General features: G+C 37.1%; 1 protein-coding gene across 1 annotated transcript; it reads left to right on the top strand.

Moving 5' to 3' along the window:
* The first annotated feature begins 6021 nt into the window (after window positions 1-6021).
* On the top strand, window positions 6022-7208 carry Dbe (KRR1 small subunit processome component homolog dbe). Its single transcript, XM_078180510.1, has one exon. It carries the CDS (start codon window positions 6100-6102, stop codon window positions 7117-7119), a length of 1020 nt encoding a protein of 339 aa, XP_078036636.1. The 5' UTR covers window positions 6022-6099; the 3' UTR covers window positions 7120-7208.
* Window positions 7209-12461: the final 5253 nt, after the last annotated feature.

The following is a 12461-nucleotide window of genomic DNA, read 5'->3' on the forward strand; positions in this document are numbered from 1 at the left end:
TTTTTACCCCCGCGAGCGGAAAACGTGGATCGATCGATGTACGCGCGGCAAATTCGCGATAAAAAATTCACCGGCGGACCGGCAGGAAAATTGTCGAACTTCCACGAAGTTAATGAAAACTCGACGATTTCGTCCTTACGATTTTATGCGTCTCCCGGTGAAAAGAAATTTGTGCTGTTAGTTGTCGCAGAATTTTCTGAGAAGAATAGAAAACTATGAAAGATGAGGCTATGGAAGATCATCGTGGTTTATGGAATTTATTTGACGGATTTATTTAAATTTGCTAGTATTACCAAAATATTCTATATTACAATAAGAATATCTCGCGAAGAATATCAAAAAATTGACAAAGTCATAAACGCGATAACAAGTTTATAAAAAATAGCTCTAAATACAGAGCTTTATCAATTTTCAATATTTATAACTAAATATGTCAACTATAATACTCAAAACCAGTCCTTAAATTTGTCAAATTTCGCTTACAGTTATATTAACAATAAACATTGAAATTCCAACAAAAGTCTGCATAATCGTAGCGTTGTAATTAATCTCGAATGTAAAAATCAAATTTAACGAGCATTTACCTGGCAGTCATGAAATCGTAAAGGAAGGTGCGCGCGAGGAATGATTGGAAATAGAATGATTTCGGGGTACAAAGACACGGAAGATCCCGCCGTGGTGGGAGGGGGAGGAGAAAAAGAGAACCGGCGCGAGGAAGAATGGAGTTGACGGGGCGAAAATCATGGAGACCGGAACCGGAAACGAAGCTCATCGTTATACACCGCCGTGACGTCACTCACTCGGAGAGAATCGTGGATTTCTTGGGAGAATTCTTCCCGTCGGAAAAATGAACTGGCGGCGGAGCAACGAGAACAACCAGACATTCGACGAAAATCTAGACTCGTCAAACTGCAGATCTTATACATTTTTAATTTCCCAATTAAATCTCTGTTTCTTGTACATGAAACTTGGTACAGTATTATTTTTAAGATAGAGTATTGTTTTGTGCAATTTGTAATTCTTATTTCGTAGGTAGGTGTATAAGGTTCTATATTGCATGAAATAGTTTCAATATCATAAAACATAATTATAATGATTATTTTGAATTATTATTGTAATTATTATTATAGTGAACATTATTGTATTGTACGTTATATATTAATAAGACATTATAAAATTGTATTATGTATATCATACTATAATAACAATTATTATAATAATTATTTCCAGTTACCTTCATCATAATTATAATAATTATTCATAAGACATAATAATTGTTTGCAGGGAAAGAGCTATGGAAAATATTCTATCTTATGCCTTACGCAATCAGAATAAAAAGTATTTTATCTATAACTCAAAAAATATTTTATGTATAACATTACCAAAATAAAAAATATTTTATACACAGCATAATCGAAATAAAAACATTTCAAAATATATCTCTTATATATCTCGTATATATCTCTTCAGCTGAACAAAATCGAATATTCTATTTACTTCGAATACCTTCTCTATAAATATTGCCAAGCTCGACTAAGAAAACAATAGAAATTCGGGCAAACATCGTCGGAAAAAAGGAATCGATTTCCCGGCAGCTAAATAATTTCGACGTGAGTTTCGTGGCACCGCCGAAATTTCGACGGAGCACGCACCACGCACGGGAAAACACGCGAGCTTATACCGAAAAGAAGGGTGGCGTGGAGAGCTCGGGCGAAGAAAAAAAAAGCGTGGAAGAGGGACGATCGATGCAAAGGGCAGAGGAGACGTCAGGATTTGGGATTTTCGCACGTGTTTCCAGGCCCGTCCACGCGATTCCCGTAATCCCGTGTGGCCGTTCTGCGTTCCCCCGCCCCCCCCCCCCTCCCCCCCCTTGCCCTGCCCCCCGCGAGCCTGGCGCTCGAGATTTCTTTCTTCTCCCGTGTAAAAGGAAACGGAATTGAAATCGGCTTTTCGAAATTGCGCGGCAACCACACCACCCCCCGCGACCCGGCCCCCGCCGCTATGCTACACGGAAAGACGGGGAAAATGCAAACACGGCTTTGCTGACCGAGCAGCTCGGAATCGGAGACACCCCGGACGATACACGGTGGGATTTACAAGGGCCTCCGGGTCGAATATATCTGCGCCCTCTCGATTCCCACCCTATCGGATAAGAATCGAAGGCAAACGGATCTTTTAACTCGGAGGATCGCTCTGTTTCGGTATAAGGGATGTTTTAAGCGGTTCGGAAGGGTAGGGGGGATTCTTGCTGCCTTAATCGATTTTATTGTAAATATATGACATATACTGTAACGTGGAATAGCGTTAGATCGTTGTTTAAGTTCGATGTATAATTATATTGTATTTTAATTGTATAGTAATTCAACTAGGTTGTACTTTGATTGTATAATACGTACCTTGCAGGTAAATCAATTGGTAGCTAATTTAATTATGACAGTAAATGATGTACTATGTAATTTAAATATTGTAATTTAATGCAATTTAATTATTGAGATGCAATTTAATCATTGAGATGCAATGTAATTCAATTATTGAGATACAGTATAATCCAAATATTGAAGTAGAATGTAATTAAAATATTAAAATAGAATGTAATTCAGTTATTGAAATACAATATGATTCAATATTTAAATACAAAGTAATTGAAATATTGAAATAAAATGTAATTCAAATATTAAAATACGATATAATTCATATATTGAAATAAAAAGTAATTCAAATATTAAAATACAAAATAATCCAAGTATTGAAATACAATGCAATTTAAATATTAAAATGCAATATATATCAAATATTGAAATACAATGTAATTCTCTTGGTATAATAATCTAAAACAGTGCAAAAGGTTTACACAGTTGCTATGAATAAATTTTTTGCAACAGAAAATACTGGGCAAGTAAGGATGGAAAGAAGAAACGCGTTGTAGCGAATAGTGGCGTCCTCGTGCGGAATCGCGTTCAAACACATAGAACAGTGTATTAATTATAATCTATTTGTCTTAATTAGAAAATTATTAGTCTCTAGATATTCTAAAATGTATCCTAAGCGAAATCTACCCATGATTTGCAATTTAAAACATTTAGTCAACTTACCTCCATAGCTGCATTTCATAGTATCCATGAGCATAGCTGGCTACATCACAATTCAGTCAATTTATTTAATTTAATTTATTAGAAGCACTAAAAAATTCAACCGAATAAAATAGAACATTTAAAAAATGTCACACTGCACTGCTATTATTATTTTTCAATAATGTAGACCCACGTTCACCAATTAAATGTTTCAGTAAAAATACAATAAATTAATCTAAAAAGTGTAAATTAATCTAAAATCTAAATGATATATAAAAATTTCAGTGGAAACATTATCTAAATCATGTGACATCATTTCTGTCTATGGAAATAATACTTTTCCTCTGATCCTGCACTATATTTAATAAATCAAATCTGATGATTCAATAAACAGAAAGAAAAACTGATAAAAAGTAAATAAATTAAAATAGATACTAAGACGAATTTTAAATCTGTCCAAATGAATTATACTAGATAAAATCCAGTTTATTTTCTTTTACTAAAACTGAAACACCTTTGTTTTAAAATAATCCTGCCTATGCTGTACACTGGTTTCTACAAACAATATTCACATTTTTCACAAATCTAAACCTACCTGAGCCTAATTATAAAGTTGTTTACACGTTCAAAAAATTGTCACAGCACTCTACAACACTCACAGTATCATTTCAACAGGAGCATGATGCAGATCCACTAGCAGCATCTGTTAAACTGAACTTCCCTACTTCTGATTCTACGTGGAGAAGCTACGTCAGGGTATAGCCCAGGTTCAGCCAATCGTGGGGAGGCAAGAGAGCCCATCCCCGTGGCACATTCTCCACTGCTGGACAGGGATGGCAGCCTTTATAAAACACACGGTGGCAGGTCTGAGACGGAGCATGCTCCATTGGAATATTCTAAATCCCACACAGAAAAAGGGGTGTGCCCTCCCAACTCTGGCTGAACGGAAGGGAAGGGTGTATCGTCCTCCACCGTGTCACCATTGGAAAGGGATGCCAGCATTTACAACACACAGACTGAGATGCTGGAAAGACGGAGCATGCTCCGTTAGAATATTCTAAACCCCACGTCTAAAGGGGTGTGCCCTATAAATTCTGGTAGGACACGAGGGAAAAAATTGACCAGAATGCAACCATGACACCACAGACAAGGCTCCATAATGATTCATTAAAAGTTCTTTAATTTTCTACAAAATATATTCGTAATATCTGTTTATGATATTATTAAAATGGATATTTTCTCTGTGTAAACTAAATTTAACAGAACTAAAAATATATATTAAAACTACTGGGTCAATACTTTGCCATCTGCAGCACCCTTTTTTAGCAGCTACCCCTTTCCCTTTTTTAGGATCAAAGGGGTGATTGGTACCCCTCTCTGAAAGGGGTAAAATACACAAGGGGCATAGGGAGACCTAATGTGCCATAAAAAAAATCTCCGTGCCATGTGTGATCCTTTGCAACTATATATTACACATGGCATAAAAAGAACAAACAGAAAGTGCACTTTTTTCAGTTTAATAAAAAATTATTTACAGATAGTGAAACATGTAAGTAATAGAAACTTACATTTCATTCTAAAAACACATGTTTGAGAAAGAATATACAACAACTAAGTAAACCTAGAACATAGTAAAGTATTCTTTCATTTAGATAAATATTATGATACCAATCCCAGTTTAAAAGAAAACAAAAACATAACCAAATACACAAAATAAATATAACAAACAAACACAGTGTAAGAATTATATATATAATAATAATATTAACAGTAAAATCAAAGCATGCAATTTGTAATTTTTAACCATAAAAAGGTTAATAACATTGGCGTTAATCATACACGTGAGAATGTACAAAACAATTCAAATTATAACATTAAAAATGAAAATTATGAAACAAATTCTTTATCTACCAATAATCGGAGCCTCTTCTTTGTTGCTTCCTTCAACAATCAGCTTCGAAAAAAACAATATTCATTACTTACACCTTCTTTTTCACAACAACAATTATTACGAACTTCAAAACAAGAATTCAAATGTCAATTTTCGTACCGCCACCTACAATAAATCGCCCAAGTTTTTCGCCCCTAGACAAGGTTCAGCGTTTTGTTGTGGGAGGGCGCCACCAGTACTGTCAAGGAGGTGCTGCCCTCTGTAATAATTTTTAAACGTTTTATAGCACCATCTACAATAAATCGCCCAAGTTTTTCGCCACTGGACAAGGTTCAGCGTTTTGTTGTGGGAGGGCGCCACCAGTACTGTCAAGGAGGTGCTGCCCCCTATAAGAATAAAATGCGCAAGCTTGCCGCCGGGGAAAAGTTTCAGCGCATCTTTCGAAGAGGGCGCCACCAGTACTGTCAAGGAGGTGCTGCCCCCTATAAGAATAAAATGCGCAAGCTTGCCGCCGGGGAAAAGTTTCAGCGCATCTTTCGAAGAGGGCGCCACCAATACTGTCAAGGAAGTGGCGCCCTCTACGAAAGAAGTGAACTAAAATAAGTGAAGTGCGGTGTTCTGTGAGTGCAGTGTTAAAACAACGATTTCCCTGACTAAAAGAATAGAAAATACTGATCACACAGCAGCAATAACAAGTACGTGACCACTATTACTTATTTTTCTAATAATCCTCGCTAATTATTTTAAATTTAAACGAAATTCTTTATTGCAAATCGAATTCAAATCAAGCGCCTCAGCACCTATAGGTGCGCGATTTTTAAATAGATTATCTAGTCGTAATTACTAAAATTAGTACATATGCCGGTATATAATCGATGCGAGGAATCATTAGGAACATTTTCAGATAAAAATCATTAGTTTTAAGCCACGACTGTCCCAATTATACCAATTTTTCTACGACCTATTCCGTCGAAGTTTGAACTTGTCGCCACCACTTATCGTCGCCACTATACTGACGCCATGTTTCAATAAGCATGGCTCTGTTTTGTAAACGTAACCTCTAAATCGCACGAGGTTATGCTGTCATTGACGTAGTAGAGTGCGATGATTAAATTGTGAGAAATAATCGTGTTAAAAATGAGCGACTCCGAAAATGATATTCCGAAAACGACGGAGCCGGTGGACAACGCGTGGTCATTGAAAATCCCAGCATTTAAGGCTCTTGACAATCCACATCGTCTCTTGGAGGAGAGTTCGTTTGCTACTTTGTTTCCAAAATACAGGGAACAGTATTTAAAAGAGCACTGGCCCCTGGTGCAGAAGGCATTGGACGAGCATGCTATTAAAGCGGAGCTAGACTTGATAGAAGGTAGTATGTCGGTGAAAACGACGAGGAAAACATGGGATCCTTACATTATCATCAAGGCGCGCGACATGATCAAGCTCATGTCCAGATCCGTCCCCTTCGAGCAAGCCGTGAAGGTTCTGCAAGATGAAACTGGCTCCGACATCATCAAGATATCCTCTTTTGTTAGGAATAAAGAGAAGTTTGTTAAAAGAAGACAGAGATTGATCGGACCTAACGGATGTACTCTGAAGTCCATCGAGTTGTTGACTAATTGCTACGTACTGGTACAAGGACAAACAGTAGCTGCTCTTGGTCCTTACAAAGGCCTGCAGCAAGTCAGAAGGATAGTGGAAGAAACCATGAAGAATATCCACCCTATTTATAATATAAAAGCTCTGATGATCAAGAGAGAGCTGGCCAAGGACCCGAAGCTGAAGAACGAGAACTGGGAGAGGTTCCTGCCCAAGTTCAGCAGCAAGAACACAAGCAAGCGTAAGCAGCCCAAGAAGAAGAAGGAGAAGAAACCGTACACGCCGTTCCCACCGCCGCAGCAGGAGAGCAAGATAGACAAGATGATAGCATCCGGAGAGTACTTCTTGAAGGAGGAGCAGAGGAGAGCAAAGAGGAAGAAGGAAATAGACGCGAAACACGAGGAGGCTGAGAAGAAGAGGCAAGAACGCAGGGCGCAAGCATATGTACCTCCAGAAGAGAAGGCCCCAGAGCCGAAGAAACAGAAAAATGATATAAACTTGGAAGAATTTAAGCAAAAGGTGAAGAAAGGACTGAAGAAGCGCAAAGCACCTGCTTAGATTGGAAGAGACTCTAACTAAATTCAGTGTTATAATCCATTCTCTCGACTAATTTCTTTGTACAGAAAATATTTAATAAAATAACTGTTAATTAATTGGTGGATTAATCCTGGAGGGAAATATTTGTAGATTGGTTCCTGGAATGGTTCCATCGTTTTATTAAAAAACCTTGTTCCTATAAGTACTATAATATCGCACTCTTAACGTATATGTATATATACATGTACATAGGTATATACGAATCGTACATAATCGTATGTAATTCGTTCGGATTTTTAGTATCATACAGTTGCAAAATACAAGATCGGTAAAAATCCAATGGTCGCAAATTGAAGACTGGTATATTCGGACTTTAATATCATCTCTAGCGAATTTCTCGTTCAATTGTCGCGTGTAATAAAAAAAATTGGAGCGCGGTTTTAATCGAATTATTTCGGCTGATAAAAACCCGCGAATTCTTTTTTTCGTTCAATTATTTCGTTCGTCAAGAGCGTCGCCGGAGCCTCCGTTCGATCGAAACACGGCGCCGAATGTTTAATTAAATTCTTTCGGTGAATGAAAAAACCGTGGCAAGTTTTTCATTCATTTATTTCGGTCAATCAAAAAATTCCAGCGAGCTTATACCGCTGGAACTATTTTATTCTACGAAAGTTATGACGTACTCTTTTCGTTCGGTTATTTTTGTTAATAAAGATTGCGAGAGACCGTTGCTTATCGATTAACAATAATGATTACCGTTTGACGAGGCCGCGTGTTAGGCAAACGTTTTCGAGAAGGGAGAGAATCTCGTATAATCCTAGATTAGTAAAAACATCGTCAGCCAAGGATACCGAGTCTTCAATGCATCGATGTGTAACAATTGCGGAACAATGTTCGGTCAGACTGAAAGTAGGGAGTGAAACAGACAACGTTCAATATTAAAAATCACCGGATAACATACTATACAGGGTGTTTAAAAAATTGTTTAACAATCGAGAAATAGAAGACACCTGAGGTCATTTCAAGCAACTTTTTCCTTTGTAAAAAAGTTCTCCGAGGCAGCGTTAACTAATTATTAAGAAAAAACATTGACCAATCAGAAGCGAGCTCCTCTGCTGCAAATCGATCCAGCCAACCAGCAAACGAAGCACAATTTCGTCAATAACTCGTTAACGATACCTCGTAGAAAATTTTTGTAAAGGAAAAAGTTGCTTAAAATGACCTCAGCTATCCATAATTTCAGGATTAATAAACTTTTTTGCAACATCCTGTACAGTCAGCTCAGAAACAGCGATACCCAACAAGAAACCTAAGCTTTGCTCGTCGAAACCGAAGCAGCTCGAACGAACTCGATTTTATAACACAGAATCGATTTCGATTTTGGAACACCGTTTCTGCGCGGTCCTGTACAATCAACGACTCGAGAGGCAATGAATATTAATCAATCGCGAATTCCACTCGCAGATTAAACGGAGGCAGGAAAATTACTCGTTTCAATGTACAGCCTGCGACGCGGCTCGGATTAGCGCGACTACCGCGGATTAGCGATATTAAAATCGTTTCTATCGAGTTAGCGGCTCAATTTGTTAGTTTGTTTTAGAACGACCCGCGCATTAATTAACTAAGCTAGTGAGCTGTCCGAAAGATCATTTTGCGCTTTATAAAAAGGTTATATTCGCTTTCTTGAATAATTTAATTTTTTATAGATTTTTAGAGTTAGAAATGGAATATCGCGAGGCGAAAAATAGTATTTTTGATGTTTGTTGTTCTGTGCTTATTGTCAAGATTATTTAGAAGATCATTTAGGTCAAAGTTACTTTTTTTAAACTTTGTTAATTATTTCTGTTATTTTTCTGTTCTGGGTTTTTTTAACCTCGATGAAAAGTGAACAATAACAGACGAAAATATTAATTTCAGTTTCTTGTATATATTGCACTTTTAACCCTAAAAAATTATAAAAAAATAAATTATTAAAAAAAGCAAATATAACAGTTTTATAAAGTGCAAAATGATCTTTCAACTAGCTTAATAACTTTGTTATCTAACACACAATTCGTGATAAAACAAAATCTCTACGAATTTATTCGCCAGCTCAATATTTATTCTAAAATTCTTCTTTAATTTTAGCGCAGGTTTTGCTGTTAATTCCTGGCAATAATTAAAGAATCCTCGAGACACTCTGCTGTTAAATATAGTAAATTTCTTACTATACCAATCGCCACGCTAATCCGAGGCTCGCCGCGTCCCTTAACCCCTACACTGTCATCTTAACAATTAACATCCGAGTCGCCCGTTTTATCATACAGCTTACAGATTCATGGAAGTACGTTTTCGTTAGCTTAGACTTAGAAGTTACCGTAGTAGACACATTATGTACAATCGTAACGCGATCTCTCATGGTTGTCCCGATTAATCGCGAAGCGCGCGACGAAAGCGGTGAACAGCGAAGCGTTTATCGAGTTGACTCGGAGAAAATCCACTAATCGGCGTTGCCTCGGGACGGGAGCGAGTTCGAGGAAAGAGAGGAGGGACAATTGATTAAACGTCTGAGACTTTATTTACATGTCGATATTCCGCAATTCACCCTTGTCTCGCTGCTCCGCGTTTTGTCCCCCTCTGCTTTTCGATCGGGTGAAACGTAAGCGGAAATCAGCTGCGCGTAAATCACGAACAAATTTCACGATTCTCAGTCGATAATACAAGAATCGTGTTTCTTTTTTTCAACATTTGTTTCATCGATCCTCGTTTTGTGTTCGCTTCGCAGTAATTATTTCTAGGAATACGCGCTAGTTTTATTAGAATAATTTGCAATTTTTGAAGTGGGATTTAGAAGTTTGAAAATATTTATTTTTGTTGTGGATTTTTATTAGAATTACTTCCTCGTGAACTCGAAATTTTGATTTATTATGTGAACAATTCGGATTTTGATTGTAGTCTTAATATGCGTTTAACCCGTTAACTGCCTGGGTACATATTTAGTGATTTTGGAATTTTTAAACGAAAAATATATCACGCGCGTTTGACAGTTTAATGTCTTTTTGTACGTATCAGTTTATATTGTTTATAGAAGACGATGTGTATTTTGTGTTCTATATTTTTTTATCAAGTTAACAAACCTAGAATTTATCTATAAATGGAAGCATAATGTTCTTAATTTCGTTCTTAAATTATAATATAAATACCGTACATAAATACGTAATTTAGACAACTTTTTACACAACTGTTCTCATTAAAAATTAAAAAGAATTGGGCAGTTAATGGGTTGAATTAAAATATTGAATTACAACGCTATTAATTAAAGTCTGAGACACAGAGATAAAAGTCGATTATCAAAAATTACTATTACAGCGACAATAAAACAGATCTCACGGTTACCATACGGAATTCATTCGTGATCATCGAACACTATAGTGCCTAATAATTAATGGAGCAAAGTGTTACGAACACAGTACGAGGTTCAACCTGGAAGATATTTAACAGATATTTCGAAGACCGAAGCGTCCGTTTGTTAAAATATAATCTACAAATCGAAGGATTGGAATAGTTCTTCTAGAGAATATGATAAAAAAATACTCTAAGAAGGAGGATGACGTTCCGATATAGGAGAAAACCCGATCCTCCAAACAATTCCTTTGTCATAGTGCTGCGAGATGTGTTTGTGTGTGTGTGTATGTGTGTGTCGATCGAAGAGCGCACTTGTGTTATCATACAAAAGCTTACGATATTAAATAGCATAACTCCCATGTTATAATATATATATTTATATGTATATATGTATATACTATGTATACGTATGTAGTTTCAACGCGAAATGACACAGCGTCGGATCATTGTCGTCAGGAAAGTGTGAAGTGTACAAAAGATCGTTTTCTGCTTACGTATTGCTGCGTTAGTCGCACCGTTTTTACCCGCTTGCGATCGTGCCGACGCGATCCACGGATCACGGAATATTGTCGACCCCATGAATACGCCATGGATACGCCATACAACTGATTAAAATCGACGCGGTTGTCGCGCGCCGCTTTTTATTAAATTAAAAATAATAGAAGGTAATGTAAAGTGGTATAAAATGATTTTAAGCAATAGGAAGTAATATATAGTGATTTAAAGTAATATAATACGATTTAAAGTAATAGAAAGTAATATAAATTGATTTAAATCGATTTAAAGTAATAGAAAGTAATATAAATTGATTTAAATCGATTTAAAGTAATAGAAAGTAATATAAATTGTTTTAAATTGATTTAAAGTAGTAGCAAGTAATATAAATTGATTTAAATTGATTTAAAGTGATAATAAGTAATAGAAAGTAATATAAATTGTAGGGAGTAATATAAAGTAACAGAGAGTAATACGAAGTAATATAAAGTAATAGAAAATAATAGAAATAATGTTACAAAAATGAAAAGTCCCTAATTAAAAAAGTGATAGAATGAAAGACTCCCTCGTTTCAAAAACGAAACCGGATCATCATGGATTGTTACGAACTCTGCAGTGTAAGATCTTGTGAATTCGACTGAAAACTATTACCAACAATATCGCCAAGTAATATTAATAATTCTCCTCTTTACAAATATGAAAATTCCCAACTCGAAGTGGCAAAATGTGTGAAATCAGTCTTGTGGTCGCTCCACTGAGAATTTATTCGACTAATTTTCGCTGTAATATTCTCGCGGATCAGTGAAATTGAACAATAATTCAACAGTGAGATAAACGAGTGATTGAAACGAATTGAACGAAAGAGAGGATGCCGCGACGTTCCAGAGGATCGACAACTTCCTCGTTCCGCCGTATCGCGTCGATCCGATCCAGCGGTCTCGCACACCGAAGAGAGTCCCCCAACTATTTCGCACAACCAAGTAAGTGTACAATTTGTTATACAAAAATAAATCTCTTTTGTGTGAATCGATGAGACTGTGCCCACGCTGTCCCGGGTCCGAGATAGCGTCCGATTCACGCGCGCGGATTCGTCCGCCGGATATTCGGAGAGGAGAATGGTGTTTGTCCCTTTATTATTTTTTTTTATTCGTTTTATCGGTTCTCGCGCGGCGCCGCGGCCGCTTAGAACGTTTCCGTCTGTCTTTTTCTTTCCGTTCTCGCGATGATCAAGCCAGCTAAAAACAGGATTCGCTACGGCGTCGGATTGATTGGCCATCCTCGCGACACGCGCCGAGGATCGTCCTGACAAATTTGGGGGAGTCGAATAAGAAGCGGGCCCGTTTTTCCTAGATCGTTCTTCTTCGATCACCGAAATCGCTACAAGGCTTTAGCTGCTCGTGAAGTGGCCTTAAGATTACAAGGTGTCGCCCCGCTGATCATCGACTGCCGAGAGATTAGGGCACGTTTCACTCCGAGAAAGGATT

This window comes from Augochlora pura, chromosome 5 (assembly GCF_028453695.1).
Source record: "Augochlora pura isolate Apur16 chromosome 5, APUR_v2.2.1, whole genome shotgun sequence".
Taxonomy (NCBI): Eukaryota; Metazoa; Arthropoda; class Insecta; order Hymenoptera; family Halictidae; genus Augochlora; species Augochlora pura.

Excerpts from the sequence above, each read along its gene's own strand:
- Dbe (XM_078180510.1), top strand. The coding sequence starts at position 6,100 with ATGAGCGACTCCGAAAATGATATTCCGAAAACGACGGAGCCGGTGGAC.